The sequence below is a fragment of the Aythya fuligula genome, chromosome 11 (assembly GCF_009819795.1).
Source record: "Aythya fuligula isolate bAytFul2 chromosome 11, bAytFul2.pri, whole genome shotgun sequence".
Classification (NCBI taxonomy): domain Eukaryota; kingdom Metazoa; phylum Chordata; class Aves; order Anseriformes; family Anatidae; genus Aythya; species Aythya fuligula.
In genome coordinates, this window is record NC_045569.1 from 12,271,153 (window position 1) to 12,290,564 (window position 19,412).

A 19,412-nucleotide genomic window follows, 5' to 3' on the forward strand; every position below is an offset into this window, starting at 1 on the left:
TCAGCTGCATCTGAGTGGAGGTGGGGTATGAAGGAAACAAAGGTGGCTACAAGCCATCTCTTACCTCTTCTCATTCTTGTACTGGCAGGGGATCAAATCAGGAATTCTTCAGCTTGAAAGCAGTATTTTTTTGGATGTAGATAGGTAATGACTTCCTTCCAGGGTTACAAACTGGAAGATTCTTTTTTTTTTTTTTTTTCTTTCCCAAAGAGAAGGTCTAGAAAATGATTCCCAGAACAATTTAATGTCTTCTGACCCACCTAGAAAGGTAATCTAATAATTCTATAGAGGAAGCTTATGTAGATTTGAAAAATTTGGACACTAAGATGAAAGGAAAGACATGTTTTAAAACTGTCCTAGTAAGGACAAATGACAACAGAAGAAACATCTTCAATTCTAACTAACAGAGGGTGGAAAAATAGAGCAGTGAGGAGTAAAAAGCCATTCTAATCAGCTTTTAAACATCTCTGTTAAGAATTCTGAACACACGTTTCCTATTTAATATGTCTTTTCTATACAATCCTGGGCTCTTGAAGACAAAGTGAACGTTATTTTTGTCTGTATAAAGTCTTTGTGTGGATCTGTTTGTGTAAAGGAGAGTGAAGCATCTGCATTAAGATTAAACTTTATGCATAGGATGAAGTCCTCCATAAATCCCTAAATTCAAGGATAATTTCACCTCCATTCACTTTGTCACCTTGAAGAAAATAAATAAATAAATCACCTAATGGCTTCTTTTTGCTTAGTTTAGATTCTCTTTGGAAAAGGTAGAAAGTTGTGGGGTTTGTTGTTGTTTTTTCTTTTGTTATTCATTTTGATGGTATGCTTGAACTGTACCTGAACTGTTTCTGTGTAGGAAAATTGGTGCTTGTCACAGTTCTGAACAGTCTTGTCACAAGAAGAATGTGGGAATTGCATACTTTGCCTGCTTTCTCACAGGATGGATGAGACTTAACTCAATATGCAGTGCTGGATACCAGTAGAAAATTTTATTACAGGGTAATAAGCATGTAGTCTAATTTCTAAAGAAAAAGTGTTGAAAATCTGCATGATGGAAGCCTTTTCAACAGAAATGTATACAGGTGACTGCCTGGTGGGGTTGTGCTATGTGCTGTGTGTTGTGACAAGGGTTTTACGCAAAGCACTGTTAAGAACAGAGACTACTAGAAAGGTAAATGAATGGCTAAAAATAATTTTTTTGAGTATCCTCCAACAGTAAGAGTTTCTCCTGATAGGAATTCCAGAAGTGATAGTATGCAAAAGAACTCAGTGTCTTTCATCAGAGTTATGGCAGAAAAGGATTTTTTTTGCTGGCAATATAAACATACAGATAAACTGAAGCTGTCCAGAAGAGCTTGAAATGTACATGCTGCTTTACCCAAGAATGCAAAGGAGCTGGAATAGAATGGATGGCTTTAAATTTTTCTCCTGTCTGTTTTATTTCTTTACTCCATTTATAGGGTGTCTATCAGCAGATACGATAGCACCACACTTTTTTTTTTATTTATTTTTTTTTCTGGCCAGATTCTGTTCTGTATCTCTCTGGATGCACAACTCTGAAAGCTTTATACAACATTTGAGCTCTCCAGTTTTGGGTTTCCCTGAAAGGCAGGGGTAGAGGCCCCTGCTATCTAGCAGACAGCCACATCCTGCCTGCAGCATGCAGAGCCATGCCCTCTCCTCCATGCATGCTATACTCCAGCAGGATACCACAACCTGTAGCAGGTCCCCAAACTCTTCTCTGAAAGGTGTTTTTCCATTCTTCCTTAGTTGAGGAAACTGAAGGTTTGCTTAATGGCAGCCTACCCAAAACCACCTATAAAGGGATGCAGAAGGACTTTGACTGCAATTACCAGTTGTTCTTCAGCAGATGATCCAATATCTCCCAGCTTTGCTTTCAGACAGTGGATTGTTTTCCATGTAATACAAAGGGGACAGAAAGGGAAAACCAAATGCAAAAACTTGAAGGGTCCTCAGGTGACCATGAAGAGGCCAACTCAGAGGGAGTCAAACACCTAATTCACATAAAAACTTAAATAAGATCTAACTTTTCAGAAATTTTAGATAAAATACAATACAGAGGTGTTCTGATTACTATTTTCAATGTGATCAGCTCAGATTTATGGATGTCCTCCGAAGGTACCTAGATAACGTTATCTGTGCTTTGTAATAACAGTGTGTGTTGACCAGACGGTGCTTAATAATGTTGGTTTTTCCATGATATTTTTAGTTGATCATTATAAATGCACATTTTTGCCTCTTTTTCTGTAAGTGGCAGCACCCCAAAGATTACTTGGTTGGATTAACTGTGCATTTCAATTGGACCGACTGTTGGACTGCCATGTGGAGCTCTCTCCTCACTTACGTTCCTTAGACCTACAATTTATATTTGTGTGTTCACATTATTCACTTTGGCAGTGATCTGATTTACTTATGTGTGTGTGGTATTGCTTGCTTGTTTCTACCAAAGAGAAATATATACAGCTTTTTGGAGAGAAGAAAAAAAAAAAAAAGAAAGAAAAAAAGAAGAGGAATCACTTGCTAGTGACTTAAGGGTGTGTGACAGCTACTCAGTTTTGAACCTCAATGGAGAGGCAAAGCTATTCTGCAGATTTCTTCTGCAAACTGAATTCCAGTCAAGGTTTTAAAAGGCTCAACATCCCCCTGAATGAGGGAGAGGTAGAGGAGTAGAGACATGGCAATTCTTCTGGCATAAATGCTAGGATACAACTGAAATTTGGAAGAAAGACACATTTTACTTAAGTGAAATCCCAGGAATGTGGCACATTTTTGAATACTGTGCTGCAGGCAGAGGGAAGACTATCATGGGATGATATTTTGGCCTGAATTTTGATAGAGGCTCAGGTTAAAAGTTAAATTTGAACCTTCCCAAACATTTTCTTGTTTTTGTGTATTGTGGAATTTAACTTTAAAGCTCTTAACTCTGGTCCCAGCTTAACCATGCTCCTTCTGACATATTTTTGGCTCTGATCAGCCTGCAGGACTCTCACTGCAGACTACCCTGCTAGTGAGGGTAGTCTGGCTGCAAACCTGTAGGCCTTGGATTAAAACAACTCCACATCCTCACAGCACCTCCTCAGTCCATCTATGTAGCGAGTATGTATGCTGGAATGGCCATGGAAAATACACTGTAAAGGAAAAATGTGTCTGAGTATGATACATTTTAGCCAGAAAGCTGGGGTATAATGAAAAAAAGACCCTTAGAACAGGACCTCTTCCTAATTCCAAAAGGATTTTTCGATGTGGCATAAAGCTTCTTCTGGAAACTTGAAAAACAGCCTGCTTTTTTGGACCCTTGTGCGCTCTGAAGATATGTATCTTGTTTTTATACATTTTTACTCAGTAAAACACAATGTCATGAGTTTAAAAGCACTGAACATTTGCTAAATTGCATAGAATTTAAATTTGTGATTATGCAGGAGGGCGTTTTTGTCTGCTGTCTTTCTAGACTAAAATGGTGTGTGGAGCTTTTTCCTTCAGTGCAATGGCAGGATCCAAAAAATATGTCTGGTTCCTATTACAGTAAAGGAAAAACTTGAGGTGTGCATTGAAAGTGCTAAGCCAGTGATTGAAATGTTAAAGTTGTTCCTAAAGGCTATTCCACATCATGAAGACATCATCTGAAAAGTAATACTGCACAATGATCTGTGAAGCAAGGAGCCTGAATTAGCATTCAATATGGCTGAAACTTCCAAATGTCCCACATTTGGGACAGCTTCTCTAGCAGAACCCATTTTGGTAGTCTTCAGGGAGCACTGATCAATATATTTAGACAAGAAAACAGAGCTCAGGCAAAAGGCACTTCAGCTGCTCTGGCTTGTGCCTTGTGTATTCACATGCCTCTGTGGCTCGTCACTGTGCCGCGTTATGTCAGTCTTACCCCACGATTTATCCAGGATTTTGGAGCCTTGAAAGAGTGCCTCATCTGCAGCAGCTCAACTGGAGCACAAACAGTAAGGTGGCGGATCTGCCAGCTTGCAAGATATCCTTTGGAAGGCAAATGTTTGAGGAAAATAAAACATCTGTAGAGGTCCTTCCACAGAGGTAATACTGTGCAATTGGAAAAATCATCTAATTAGAAATAAACATCTGAAGTCATTCGTGGATCAAAATTTAGAATGAGTTTCTTAGAGTACAAGCTTGACAGTAGGAAAGGGATAGGCCTTTGGCTTTCTGTAGCGTGGTAAATGAGAATGCTCAACAGCTGAGCCCCTTGCCCAGTTGTTAATAGCTCTTTCTGTTCCTTTTCCTTCACGCTCCATTGTTACAAGTTGTATTTATGACATCCGCTACATGAAGTTTTCAGGTGTTTTTTGGGGTAGAAATTGGCCACATATTCTCTATTCTAATTGGTAAATATGTGTGGGGGTTTTTTTTCCTTCAAGAAAAACATTTTTTCCCAATTTATTTTTCTGCTATATTATTTTTAAATTAGAAATTTGATATTCGTTCCTTTCTTCACCCATTCTGGGATGCAGATAGTTGTGTTAATTGGCCCTGACTTGGGTTAGCAGTCTCACATATTTTGATAGAGAGATACATGAGCACATGGCTTTTGTAGGACGGGTAGCAGTTTTTGAAACTGTTCTGTGAGCTTACCTTGAAGTTCTCAACCTTTAATCTCTCAGGGATGCTGAATTATTTGTAGGGCTCCAAGTAAGCAGGTTTGTTGTGAGTGGAAAAATTACTTGTTTTGTTTTGATAGTGTTACACTGTCTGTGAAAGAACAAAGATTCTTGGATTCTATGGTAGCAGTTAGCAGTAAAAAATATACCATTTATCTTACCCTATTGTTTTTAATTATATGTATTTAAAAGGTGTTCCCCAACCAAACGTAATGTGGTTTAAGAAGAAAGACTTCCAACAAATTGGTTCTTTCCTGCCTTTGAATGGCTCTTTATCTCTGAGGAATGTTTCCTATGAAGATGCAGGAACATATATTTGCAGAGCATCTAATGCGCTCGGAAAAGCTGAAGCTGCGTCTGTTCTCCACTTAACTGGTAAGTGCTGAATGAGAATTCCTTACTGCTAACAACAGTCACCCACTCTTATTATCAATTTTTACTGATTAAACAATTTGGGTGGAGGGAAGTGGGGTGATATTTAACACTTAATTATGAACTAGGAGTTTTTTATTTGATCTGACTCTCTGGGATCTGGTCTGATCTCTCATTTCCTGTAATAGTGCATCTAGGTACAGATGGACTGACTTGTGACTTCTTCAAAAGTTGTTCCATCTTCTTGCTTCTATGGAACAAATTTAAGCCCTTAAGCCATGAGACATATTAGAAAATTAAATCAAATGTCATATTACATTATGTCCAGCCCTTTTATATAGGGGAACAGGGTAGGCTTGGGTTCAGAAAATCTTCAGGGAAGTATAGTGAAATGAAAACAAAGGATTTTGTTTTTGTTGTTGTTGTTTTTGTTGTTGTTTTGTTTCTAATCATAAAGGCTGATAAAACATAGGGATGTAGAAAAAAAAAATCAGAATATGAACTGCTAACTCTCAGAATAGAAAATGCAAAGAAAAACTCCATTTAAATGACTCTATTGTAAGTAGATTAATCATGTAATACTGTATAATACAATCACGCCTTGCAAATAGCTCCAGTAAATGGATCATTCAGCTCTAGAGATTAATTCTCAATGTTTTGGTGTACAAAGTACAGCACAGTTATACATGGCTAATCCTGCTACAAAGCTTGCTTTGTACACATATGTTGGCACATATATGTTGGCAGGTTATGGATGTTTGGATCTGTTGGCCAAGGAAGATGTACCAAAGACATGAGACTTTTTTGTCCCAGCATTTACATAGATAAGCAGGAAGCTTGGTGCAGACATTGTACATTGAGGAAAAATCTTGAGTAATCCATCCAACCAATGTAAAATGACCCATGGAAGTTAGAATAAAACAAAAGATTTAAACCATTCTGGAAGGAGAATCATGGATATTATGCATACTCATTAAAACAGAAATGTTGACTGAATGGCAAGAACTGCATGTTACTGACAGATTGCCCACATTTCTGGCAGTTATGCTGTCATATGATAAAAACGAGTTGCTATAGTGATAGGTATATGATTCTGCCTATATTATATACTATGCCTAATGAGATTTTAAGAGATTTTTTTTTTTTTATTGTAGCATTTTGTCACAATTCTTTCAAATGAAACAAAGGAATTGGCCAAATTCCAGTGAGAGAATTATTAAGATTTATGTGTGAATGACTGGTAACAACATAATAAATAGTATTATTTGTAACAGTAAATAGATCATACATCCTATAAATTTTGTTTGTAAACATGTTCATTTTGTTCACAAACATGCTAATTTTTGCTAATAAATACAATTATTTGTTTCTAATAAATACAACTCAACAAATTTTAATTTAGACATTGGCATGAACATTATAAATAATTTGTACATTTCACTGTTTTTGTATCTTAATTATATATATTAGATGAACAATTAAATTGCACTAATAAAGGTGATCCTAAATAATTCCGAAGCACTGTTATCCTTGTGCTTCATAACTAAGGTGCTGGATATTTTGATAGAAAGTTTTTTTTTAGCATCTTGATTTAATTCCTGCTAAGGAGAGATCTTGTATGTTGTTTTACAGAACAAAGATTTACAGAAAATCACACTCCACTATCAAAGGGAAGCAGAAAAAAGCGTGTTCTAATGGCATCTGGAATTGGTACAAATGTTAGTGTGGTACCTGGAGATCCATTAAGAATAGGTATGCTGGTTTTTTATACTTCGTCATTTGAATGATGTGTTCTGCTCATTAAAACAGAGAAGGCCCAATGGAGAAAGTGAGTGTAATTCATAAGAGTCTGGGTTTGCTGGTATGGTGTGAAATCTTCGCTCCATTTAAATAATTGCTCTCCCACACACCCCTGCATTCATATAGAAGTGAAATTTGTGAGATCTTACTGAAAACAAAAATACAAAGAAATGTGGTAAGTATACATCACCTTACATACCTGATAGCCCTCAGAGGGTGGTCAGGATTTGGGGCCATAGTTTGGGCTTCAAGTAATTAATGCATGCTTTTGTTTTTATTTTGACTGTTGAGGTCTTGTATATAGAGTCACACAATCATACATACCTATGCAAAAAATATTTCAATGTAGCTCCTGTGTTTATTAGAAAATGCTAAAATACTGTTGATTTTCAGGTTGCCCAGTGCTGCCAAGCTACAGAAACACAGTTCGTTGGCTTTTCAGAGGTACTCCAATTGAGGAAGCTAAGACCTTGGAATACCGAACCCTGGCTGGGGGTCGCATCCTGGAGGTGAACACCAACTCTGGGCAATTTGCTGGACGGTTCCGATGTTGGACTTCAGCTAGTGCAAAACCAATGTCAGTTTGGGTAAATGTCAAGAAGGAAGGTTTGTGGAAAATTATATGACAAATTATTACATTTTTGAATACTGTTTTCTTTCACTCTGTAAAGACTTCCTTGCACATTAACTTGTTCTTATATATGAAAAGTAATTCACAAACATGTATAACCTCATGTGTATGCATAATCCCATTTAAACTAATAGGTGATGTTCATACCCAGGGTTGAGTATGGGCAGAAGCAGGACTTAATACCGTGTGGTTTTTCCCATTTCTTAACCGTGTAGCTGCGAATCTGAGAGGATGTAGCCCAATTTGGTGTTTTGCTGCTTTAAACAATTTTAAATCAGGTGCTTTTTCTGAACTTCCTCTTCAGCAAATCATGCAAACTGTTACCATAATAGCCCACCAAAAAAGAAAGAAAACTGACTTTGAGGCTATCTTTATAAATATATTAATTATAATCAAAATAATTTTAATTTTTATTTTTTGATGTCATGCAAAGTGATATGGTTGCAATAATGTGGTTGCCATCTTACTGTAGTGACCCCTAAACATATCAACGTAGTAAGTAGAGCATGTTGCATACTCGTTATCAATTTCAGTTTTAAATTTTCAAGAACATTTTGTAATGTCCTCCAATGTAATGTACTTGCACAAAACTCCATTTCCATTAGCAGGTTTTAAAATGTGGAACTGAGAATTGTAGATGAATTTGCAGAGCACATGTCTTACATATGCACTAGCAGGACAATCAACTGTGTCTTCAAACATTTTATGGAGTTTGTAAATATTTAAAGAGATTTGGAAAGTAATTACGTTATAATTGATGGGCTTTTAAAAACAGAGTAAGGAATGTAGATTCTAAGATTCTGGCAGCAAAAACCATCAAACTCCAATTGACAGTTTAAAAAAAAAAAAAAAAAAAAAAAAAAAAAAAACCAACAATAAGCCAGTGTTTTGGTGTTTTGCAGAGAATGCAAAATAGGTTTGAAAAGTATCTGTTGAAATTGAAAGTTCTCATACATGATTTATATATGATTCAGCTTACTGTTTATGTGATAAGGACTGAAACAAGCTTTAAGATCAGAACTTGCAAATCCCCTCTGCTGCATAGGAGTGTATTCCCAGTGACTGCCAGGGGATTACCTGTATGAGCAGGGCTGGGTCTGTACGCATGAGGCAGCAGAGTTAAAGTCATAGATAAAGGGTAGCTATTTTCGTATTAAGTATGAAATGAAAAGTAAATCAAAATGTTAACGAAATTACTCATAAAATATCTCTATAGAGTTTATCAAAAAATGTATCCAGGCCTTGGTCCTAATATAGATCTCATTAAAGCTGGAATTTCTGAGTGTGTCTAGCCAGGTATCAAACTATCAATCACTGGTCTCCAGCTGCAACTGCCTTTTGGTTGCCTAATGCCCTTTCCAGTGAGGCTTCTCAGTATTTTTGGGGATTCCATTTTCCAGGCAGGAGCCTTAACTCTGATTGTTGCTTATGTGAACGTTTCATCACTGCAATACCTATCCCTTTTTGAGACTGCAAAATCTCCTTCGGTGGTTTTTGCACAGTAGGCATATTGAGGGCACTTCTGAGCAGTATCATCCTAGTTAAACAAACAATACAGTCTCTCCATCATAGTTGCAGTCAGTAAATTTAACTGTTTCTACTTTGAAAAGGACCCTTTTGTATTATTTTAAGAAACCCAGAAGTAATAAGGAAACATTGAAAAACAATAAGTTAAAGAATTCATTATGTGCTGGAAGAGTGAGCCTGTGGACACAGCTGGTAGCTATCAATTATTCTTGGTTATTACAGAAAAATCTGACTCCTTCTGTGATCACATAAAAATCTGTCAACATTGCATGGTACTTCATCTTTTACCAAGTGTCAAAAAAAAATTGGGGGGAAGGGGTAAGTGTGGAATTGTGACTAAATATAAAGGTAGTAATTGTTAGAGGTGATTGATTTTTAATATAAAATGGTCTTTAAAACAAATTTCATTTTCATCTTGCCAGATGCCCCAGTAGCAAATTATTTATGCATTAAGTAATTTTCTATAGTTTAGTATAGGTTTCTCTTAAATCTTGAAATTATGTGAAGTGTCTGGAGTAAGATGAGTTTTCTTCAGAATAAACTTGCTGTAGAACAGCAGGAAACTTTAAGAGCCTGATTTACAATTTCCTCTTTTTAATGCTCATTGTATAAAAATGTTATGAAAGTTTTAAAAGAAGTTCATCAGTTCCTACTGTGAGCCAGGTTCTGCCCTGCAAGTGCACATGTGCTGATCCCATTTGCCTTCTAGAGAGCTTCATGCTCATATGTAAAGACTGAACTTTAGAGGAAGCTGGGTAGGACTAAATTCTACTCTGGTTTATGGTCCCCTTTCACAATGCCGAAATATTTGCTTTTTACAGAGAACATGGTGTCTGTCTACCTTACACAATATGCTGTCATATCAATTAAAATGTGATGCAGTTACAATGTACAGTATCTCTCTCTCACACTGCTTACAATTGCCTTTCTTTTCTGATAATTAGATTATAAATGGGAATATGCTGAGTGGAGCACTTGTTCTGCTAGTTGTGGCAATTCAGGCACCTGCTCCAGAAGTCCACAGTGCGTGAATTCAGAGAAGCAAAAAGTAAATGAATCATTATGCGGACTTCTGCAAAAGCCAGGGATTATTTACCAGTCATGCAACATAGATGACTGCCCTGCCAGGTAAACTCCTTTCTACCATATTTCCATGTGCTTTATCTGTGTTAAAACACACTTAAAATCTCCTGAAGTTGTTTCTGTGTACTGCAAGTCTAAACTGTGGGTATTATTTCATCATGAATCCTAAAGCAAGAGAGGTGTGAAACGGATCACAAGCAAGCAGGAGAACTCTTGATTCGGCTGAATAAATTAGCTGTGTGTACAACATGCTGCCGCAGCAAATCTTGCTGCTACCGCATTTGAAAGCAAAGCTGGAAGCTTCTCTGAGATACTGTGACGTACTAGTTTTGTGGAATTTGTGTCAATGCCCTGACAAAAAACTCATGTTTATAGCAGCTGATATGCTCATGAGTGGAACCTTGTGTTCACCTCCTCTCCTTCCACGCTAGCAGAGAAGCTCAGAGCAGTGTGTTTACTGTGGAATGCCTATTTTGACTCCAATGCCTCCTCACCACAGTGTCACACTCCTTGCATGCACTTCTCTGCCAATTTTCTGTCTGGATAAACTAGTGTACTGTGTGATTTTGGAGCAGAAAATATTTATATCACAGGCTAGTATACCACCACAACATCTTATTCCAAAATGTTACATACGGATTTGGTGGGTTGCACTGAGCGTTCCAGCTCAGCAAGGCGTTGCTTTAGGTTTTTAGCAGGAAATCCCACAGGCATCCTCCAAAAAAATTGCTTTCCGTTGCTTAAAAGGATTGGCCATCACTGTCAGCAACATAAAATCCATGAGGGATGAAAAGTCATGCACACATTTTGGAGTTGTCCCTCACTGGAAAATTTTTGGAGAGAAGTGTTAAGACCTTAACTGACATTGTGGGAGTGCATCTTGCCAGTATGTTCCAAAATCTTTTTCTAAATACAGAAAACATAGCAACAGATAAATATCGGGAGAAATTTGTTTATATTTCTTTATTAGCAGCCAAAAAAACAGATCATCCTAAATTGCGAGTCTGTATTCCAGCCAGCCCATAACAAGTGAACTTTTTGCCAGTGGAAAAATACTAAAATAGAACTAATAGTTTGTAACATAGACTCAGCTGCAGGTTTCCCTCTAAAATCTGTCCATTCAGAGCAATGAGACAGAATTATGAGGATACTTGGGGGCCCAGTGCTCCCCTAAGTGAAGGACATGCATTGAGTGGGCTGCAGTGTGTGACTTAATGATCTAAATAACACTGAAGCCAGAGTAATCACCATAAAACTTAAGCAGTTATTTCAGGCAGTTAAACATACTAAATTCTCCCTTATTAAATTGCTTAGATTTATTTGGCTTTTAATTTGGCTTTGTGTGCTAATCCATAGAAAGAAATTGTGTGTATACTAACATAGGTTAATGATACTTAAAATTACATGTGTGTTACCATGTAAGTTGTTTTTGTGTTATGAAGTAGCCCATGCTTCCTATACAGGAGGAACATTCCAGGTGCCTGGAAAAAAGCCCTGTGTCGGATGCCTCCAAGGTCTCCCCTCATGCTGTGATTACTGACCAGGGAAAGAAGTGCAAATTGGTCAGACTTCCCCTTCCATTTCCCTGTTCCCTAATTTTTGCATCTTTCATCCTACAGCAACTGTTTAGAGAGTATCTAGAATTATATAAGCTTCAGATGTACAGTCAGCGTCATGGGCCTTTATTATTCAAAATATCTTGCATGTGTTTAATCCACTTCTCTCCAGCATAGCATACAAGTATAGTTAAGCAAATATAAGGGTTTAAGCATGTATTTAACTTGTGTTTTAAGTGTTTGCCAAATTTGTGCATTGTTGAGTTGCTGTGCATACATTGCACCAAATATTTACAAAAGTGCTTGAGCTTTAAAAAGGAGAAAAAAAACAAGAGTCCAGACTGTAAAAGATTAAACTTCCTTGAATTGATACGAGCTTTTTGACTGTAAGAAAATGACATAATTGCTAAAGAGAACAGAATATTTTTTCCTGTTATTGCAGTTGTGCTACAAGTAGAGTCCCATTCCATTTTTCTAGCCTAGATTTATGAAAAGATGAAGTAGAATAAATTATATTACCACTTGCTGCTTCCCTGGTATTGTTCTTAGCTGCAAAGACAAAATAAATCTCTGCAACTTCTAATCAATAAATAAAATGTTCTCCTTCAGCCATTATCTAGCGGGATCTTGATGTAATAAATTTGGATGAGTTATGACACCTGCTACGTTAGTAGTAACTAAATCAGTACCATCCATTTTGCAAGTTATGGAATAGCGTGCTGTGCTTCCTGCAAAAATAATAAATCCAGCAGGGCCTATAGGGTTTACCTAATATAACCTTCTGGGTAACAAACAGTGTAACTTCAGTCAGCATATATTGAGCTACAATACGTCTTAGAAGTCATCAGGTAACCAAGTTTATAAGATCATGCATAACAACTGAAGGAGCGTACTCTACCTTTTCTCACATCAAAGTTCTATTTATCCACCTGAAACTTACAAAGACAGGTTGTCTTGATTTTTATTTGCAAACTACCACTACTATCACTGCAAACTACCAGCAAGATTCCAGTGCTTTCATATCTGCTGTAAATGTCTCTGCATCCTGTAGGTGGGTAACTGGTCCGTGGTCTGAGTGCTCTGCAACTTGTGGCAATGGATTTTGTTATCGCCAAATAACTTGTCAACAAGTAAAAGCCAACGGGAGTGTGGCGACACTCCTACCAGATGCTTGTGTGCACCAGGATCGTCCTGTGGGAAGGAAACCCTGTATGGGTTATTCATGTTCAGCAGGGACAACACAGACAAAAGGACAAGTAAGTTATACAGTTTGTCTGGAAACTCCTTATATTATAAAAGCACATCAGTGTCACCATACCACTGTCTGAACATCTGTATTCTATTGCACATAAGAAGAGCTATGTGGCACTAGTTGTAGTTGCCTTTCAGTACAGTGAATTTCAAATCCTTGTTTCAGTTTGTGTTAATTTTGTTCATCAAAGAGAATGAAATATAAGCAGAATGTGACCCAAAAACCAAATATTAGTTTCAGTTTTATAAGCTAATTCATTATTACATACTCTGTTTTTAAGCTAGTATATTGCTTTTATTGCAGTCTTATAAATACACAGTTCACATAGCAGAACTTGTGAAGTGCTCAAAGAAAGATGTGTGCTTCAGAAACAGTTGCCATTATACAATACAGAGAACTTTGCTTTCCTATTGTATCTTCATTTGTGCAGTAAACTTGTGTTCCTTTTGATATAGCTTTGACAATTATTAACGCAATATTTAGTATTCAATGAACAAAGTAATGATGGAGAAATGCTGTTTTCACATTCTGGATACAGATATTAGCAAGGCAAGATGGTATTTGTCAGAGTTGGAGAAAGAATGTTACAGAAAGGATGAGAGAATAGATGATAGATTTAGCTTTATGGTTCAGTAGGAAAGTCAATATCTTGGAGAAGTGTGAACTGAGAATATGAACTGAGTGTTAAAGATACAGATCGAGAACTATGACTGTGTTGGGCAACTGGATAACTGCCTAGAAGGGTGATTCTGTCATTACTAACTTAGTTGTTTCTTTTTCTTTCCTCTCACCCTTTTGTCTCTTTTTAGTGTTCTGGTCGCTGTATAGGCCGCCCTACAGGTTTACAGCATCGCCACTTTGTATGTCAACTTCATAACGGATCTTTGGTGCCAAATTCTTCTTGCGATGAAAGAAAGAGGTATACAGTTCAAAGCAGTACAAGTTAAGAGTCTCTATATATCAAATTAAAGATACAATATCATCAACGCAGTATAAATATTCAAAGTCTTCTTACGAATCAAACACAAGATAGGAGAGAATAAGTCATACCTTTGTGTACACTGGACAAATTCAGGAACCCAAGACGGGTAATGAATTTGATCAGTGTCCTCCTCTGTGCTAATGACAATGCTAGAAAAAGTGATAGAATCTTGATTCCCAAAGAAAGCAGAAATTGGAGTGATCTGTCGTAACTTTCTTATTACTGCTAATTCTCTTCTGATACAATTTTATTCTGGTCTGTTTGGGACTAGATTTCACAATGTAAGGGTTTTTCTGGGCCTTATTTTGTAGACCATGTAAATTTATTACTTAATAATTACAAAAATAAAGTGTACATATCCACATGAATAGATTTAATTCTATCTCTAAGTATGTGCTCTTGAAGGATGTGTTTGGGCCAAAAACTGAATGAATGAGTGTGTGATTTTTTTTTTTCCTTACCACAAGTTATGCATTTTTTATTTTTGCATTTTTATTTTTGTGAGAACTCAGTTTGTTTTACTGTCTCTAAGTAATTCATTTTAAAAGGAAAAGTAAAAGCTTTATGGCTCCTAAGAATCTTAATTTCTTGGGGCTATGCTATAGTACGTGGATAGATGGCTGTGTCTATAAAACACTGTAACCTCAAAAAATCTGAACTAAAGACAAATTAAATCTGAACATGAGTTTCTGAGGGAACAAAGCCTTGTTCCTGAGCAAATGCGTAGGTAGGGCAATGAATATTACCCAGTCATTCTGTTTAAGAGGACATACATGTGAATTGTTACCATGCTTCTTGATTATAGAAAGCAGCTCTTCATATTTTTCACTCTAGAAGTGCTTCTGCATTGTGAGCATTTAAAATATTTTTGTTCCATATAAAATGAAATTTTGGCTGTATTAAAGTAAATGGTGAAACTTGCATTTACTAGGAAGAGACAGGATTTCACTTTGGCAGCTTCAGTCATGCAAGAAGGTTCTGTGTCAGCATGGAAATGTTACTTGTGTTTATGAGAGAGGTTATGAATAAAAAGCACCTGCAGTATCCACAATACAACAATTCAGGGTCAATAAAATTTCCTAAAGGTAAAACATTTTTTCTGTTCCAGGTTTTAGGAACTGGTTCAAATTAATAGGGGCTTGTCTTTTGTCATGAGTGAGGCATGATGAAAGGGCATGATTTGAAGTACACATACTCAATTTCTGAAAAACTTTGTACTCTGAGGGTTCTCAGATACAGGAAGAGACTGCCCAGAAAGGTTTGGGAGTCTCTGTCCTTGGACATATTAAGGACGTGACTGGAGATGGCCTTGAGCAACGTGGCCTAGTTTACTGTGTGGTGAGCAGAGTCCCTTCTGGCCCTTGGTCCATTCTGTGGTTCTGTGATTCTGTGAATAAACGTTTAGCACAACAGCAAACATTTAGCTGCCATTCGTTTTCCTCTGCAGACCTGCTGTCAGAAGAAACTGTTCTTCAGAGGCATGCGATGTCTATTGGCGGACAGGACCTTGGAGGCCTTGCAGTGTGGATTGTGGGAGTGGATTTCAGTCAAGGCGAGTGTATTGTGTACACAGAAAGACCAACCAACCTGTGGCTGATCAGTATTGTGGATGGAAGAAGAGACCAGTGACCTGGCAGCACTGCAATGTCACATCCTGTGGCAGTATGTAAATATTTATTTATATCTGAGCATAGTAATAGTTTGTAGCATTTATATTAGTGACTCACCATTGTACACTGATGATTTTACAAGCATTTGGTTGTACATCTCAAAGGTAAAACTTACCTCTCCAAGAACATTTTGTAATGCTAGGGTTATTTTTCTTCACGACTCGGCCAGTTTGATATTAAAGCCTCAAAAGCACTTTTAGAAACAGGATTTTTAGGAAGTTGTTTTTATGCAAACTTCCTACATGTCTGCCAGTTGTGACTCATTCATGAGCCTCTGAGCAAGCTGCTAATTCCTGAAAGGTGGGGTAGTTCTCTAAAACATATGCAGTGAGATCACACCTCTTATTTGTGACCTACTTTAGCTGTTCTCAGAAATGCCAAGTAAAATAATTACAAAGCTACCAGGAATCCATCAGTTGTTTACAATTATGATGATTAGTTCTACTATTTATCTTTTGTCCATTATAAAATCTTTTAATATTTAAATATATTTTTCAGAAGGCGAATGCAAGGATACAACTCACTACTGTACATTTGTAAAGCAGCTAAAGTTATGCTTGATAGACATCTACAAACAAAGATGTTGTCGGTCATGTCAAGAAATGTAACTCTTCTATGGAAAGTTCATGATGCTGCAGTGAAGAGATGAGAAGAGAGGTTCATTACACTAGCCTGCTCAAATTATATACTTGTAAATAAATCAGACATTAGTCATAACAGTTAAATGGAAACATGGGGCTAATGAAAAAACAGTATTGCAGATTGATATGCTGGACAGGGTATTTTTTCTGGGATCTTTTATTATCCACTCTTTGTAATGGAACTTTTAAACATTTTAAACAATGTTTTAAACGTTTTTGTGTCTGGATAAGGAAGATAGTAACGTGGCAAATCATCTGTAAAATTTTACAGGCTAACATGTTATAATTTTATCAGGGGAATAACATTATCTTTAAAAGCACCAGGTAGTGCTTACTGTTCATAACTTCTGAGAAACAGTCACAAAATCCTATGAATAATTTCGGAATGCAGCAATGAGTGACCCCTAGTTTTTGTTTTTATTGTTTTATCAAATTTAACATGATTTTTGAATTCACAGAAACTGTGGCTTGTAGCTGTAAACTTTTTGGCAGTTACTTCATTTTCATAACCAGCAAGAGCCTAAGGGTCAGTCTCACAGGATGTTTTACTGAGATTAGCTGTCAGATGGATGCACAGAAGTACATTTCATTTTTTGTGCTTGTATTTATGTGCATGCAGTAAAAGACATTGTAGATGCTGGTATAATTTTCAAAACAGCAATAGATCTGTTTTGAATAAATGAAATGTCATTTTCCATTGTTTCTAATCTTCTGCTCCAGTCACTGAATGAAGTACAATCGAAGTTCTGGCATGATCAGACTTCTCTACTGATTTTAAATTAGAAACAAGGCTTTCTTGTCAGAGCTGTGAAAGAAACATTTGTGAGCACTGTTCTCTTGCATGTAGTCAAGTGGAGAGCCAGTAATTAGCCAAACACGCCTGTCCGATTTTCTGTCTTGAAAATTTTATTAATACTTTATTAATATAAAGAAATACTAATTATGAAGACAGAAAAGTGCAGAAAGTCTATTTTGAGGAATTTTCCATCACGATGACTTTTCATCATGAGCATGAACCAAGCAAGTCTTTGCAAGTTGACAAATTCTGATTACAATATTCCTGGGTATATTATTTTTCTGCATCACAGATGATGTTTCGTTCGGGCTGTAAGCAGAGAACCCCATAGGAGGCAGCAGACAGCTTTTTCTTTTGTATGTTTTTCTTTTCCACACTACTGCACATGTTGGAGGCTGAATGTGAGTCTTGACTTGGATCTGGTGTTACATTACTGAACCACACTACATTCTAATTAGTGGGCATGCTGTCAGACAGTTTTAGAAGCAGCATTCCTGCACAATGGGTTTGCATCACTGAAAATTAGATTAGCACTACTGTATAGAAAACGTTTAATGTGGACTATCGTGTCCAAGGCTGACTGCAAGGAGAGGATATTCCTGATCATTACCTTTTTAATCAGCAATGGGTCTTGATTGTTTAAGCAGTTTTTTGTTTTTGTTTTTTTTTTTTAAATTAAAAGAAAAACATTTGTAAGATACTTTTGTAGATATTTATTGTCTGATTTAAAAGTGCAATATTTTGTTTTGTACAGTGTTTAATAAAGATTTTTGGACATATATTTTTTCTTATTACCAAAATTTCTTATTCATGTTTTTCCTTTATATTTAAAGTTTTCAAATGTTAACACATAGAATTCTTTTGTTGTTTTAATTTTGTCTTTGGTTAAGTATGCATGATATACAGAAGCAGTGCTGTAAATGTTTGTTATTGCACTTAGCATGACATTCCTCTGTAGATTATTTTATTGCTTCTCCAGTAACTGAAGATGTCTAATACTTAGCTTCCTTGAACGTAGTTTTGATATTTCTGAAATAAACTCTACTTTGATTATTCAACATCTTGATTTCCCAGAGATTTTTTTATTACTGTGATTTTCACAGTAGCTATGCTTTTCTTCCAAGGACTGTTCTATTCTACCATGTCCATAATTCTAGGATTTTCAAAGCTAAGATTAGTTCTTATTTTTGACAGTTACCAGACAGATTCTCAGCTTTGCACTGCTGTTAAGAGGCAGCATAGATGTTACCTGACTGAAAAAGTGGGAAGGAGATTTTGCCGAGATCCAAATAAGTCAACTCTGACTCACTGAAATCAAGAATTGCGATTCTGCAAAAAGGTGGAATAAAGTTTTGTTTCTTCGCCAGGCCTTCATGTACTGCACTGAGCTTGTTAGAGCCAACAGAATGGCTCTATGTTTTATACTTGGATGATGGCAATAGCTATAGTAATAAATTTGGTTCAGAATATCCAACATATATAGTCTTTAGAAAGAAGATTTCTGTAAGTATTGTAAATTGAAAACGCCTAGCAATGAAGTAGTGTTTTAGAGTTATCCTAGATGGTAACACTTGCAAAGGGGCACAGGTCTATTTCCTTTTCTTTTTGTCACCAACTCATTCTTCCTCTGTAGTCTTAAAAAAAATAATAATGACATAGAGCATAGTGCATGAAGAGCACTTTTGGAATTGCTATTGGATCCACGAGTAACTTCCGCTTTTACATCTTGGCTTAGCATGACATCATAAAATACTCTTTTAACAGCTGTTATTTTGAGAAATATTAGTTTTCCAGCCTGCTGTTCATTTTCTGTGCATTTCAATATGTTGCTTATGAAAAAGTTGACCTTAAATATTGAATACTGTCTAAAGGTTTATAATATCACTTGATGCTTTTCCTGGAAGCATAATCTCTAGGGTGTGGCTCTTTCAACTGTAATGTAATAAAGTCTGTTCTCTTTTACTACTAAATTTAGGGGAAAACATAAAGTGTAAAATGAAAGGGAATATGCTCCCTCCACCCAAAAAAAAATATCTTCAAACACATTTGCAGAGGAACTGTTAAATGTGTCTGAATATGCCCTTCACTTCCTCTCAAAATGTTTTGTGCTGTGCTGGTAGGTGGCAGCAAATGCCTACCCACATGTTGTTTTTTTCTTATTTTATTTTTTTTGTTGGGGGGGAGAAGTGACTTAACTACAAAAACAGCTGTAATATTACAAAAAGCTGGGGCTAACTCGTAGACCCTGAGGACGAGCCATTTTCAGCAGAACACACAGGCATGCATAACTTCACGGATTCAGGTTGCATTTCTCAATGAGTCTTTCTTCCTCCCTAGAAAGGAGAGCTAGGAGAACATTAAGAGTTTCTGTAAACTTCTCACAAGGTACCCATATTGCGTGTAGGATATAGAGCTGGGCAGGTATAACTGTGGGATGTTTTGACTGTTTCTTCACT

The 19,412-nt window shown here is 36.6% G+C and overlaps 1 protein-coding gene across 3 annotated transcripts in view; it reads left to right on the top strand.

Annotated features, from left to right (window-relative positions):
* ADAMTSL3 (ADAMTS like 3) overlaps positions 1-17,595 on the top strand; it is a 200,689-nt gene extending 183,094 nt beyond the window's left edge. For all 3 annotated transcript variants that reach the window (XM_032194751.1, XM_032194749.1, XM_032194750.1), the window contains exons 24-31: positions 4,839-5,021; positions 6,651-6,770; positions 7,212-7,424; positions 9,921-10,104; positions 12,667-12,871; positions 13,677-13,786; positions 15,297-15,511; positions 16,018-17,595. In XM_032194751.1, coding sequence (XP_032050642.1) covers positions 4,839-5,021; positions 6,651-6,770; positions 7,212-7,424; positions 9,921-10,104; positions 12,667-12,871; positions 13,677-13,786; positions 15,297-15,511; positions 16,018-16,127 — 1,340 coding nt within the window. In that variant the 3' untranslated portion in view covers positions 16,128-17,595. The remainder of the gene's footprint in view (positions 1-4,838; positions 5,022-6,650; positions 6,771-7,211; positions 7,425-9,920; positions 10,105-12,666; positions 12,872-13,676; positions 13,787-15,296; positions 15,512-16,017) is intronic.
* The last annotated feature ends 1,817 nt before the right edge of the window (positions 17,596-19,412 follow it).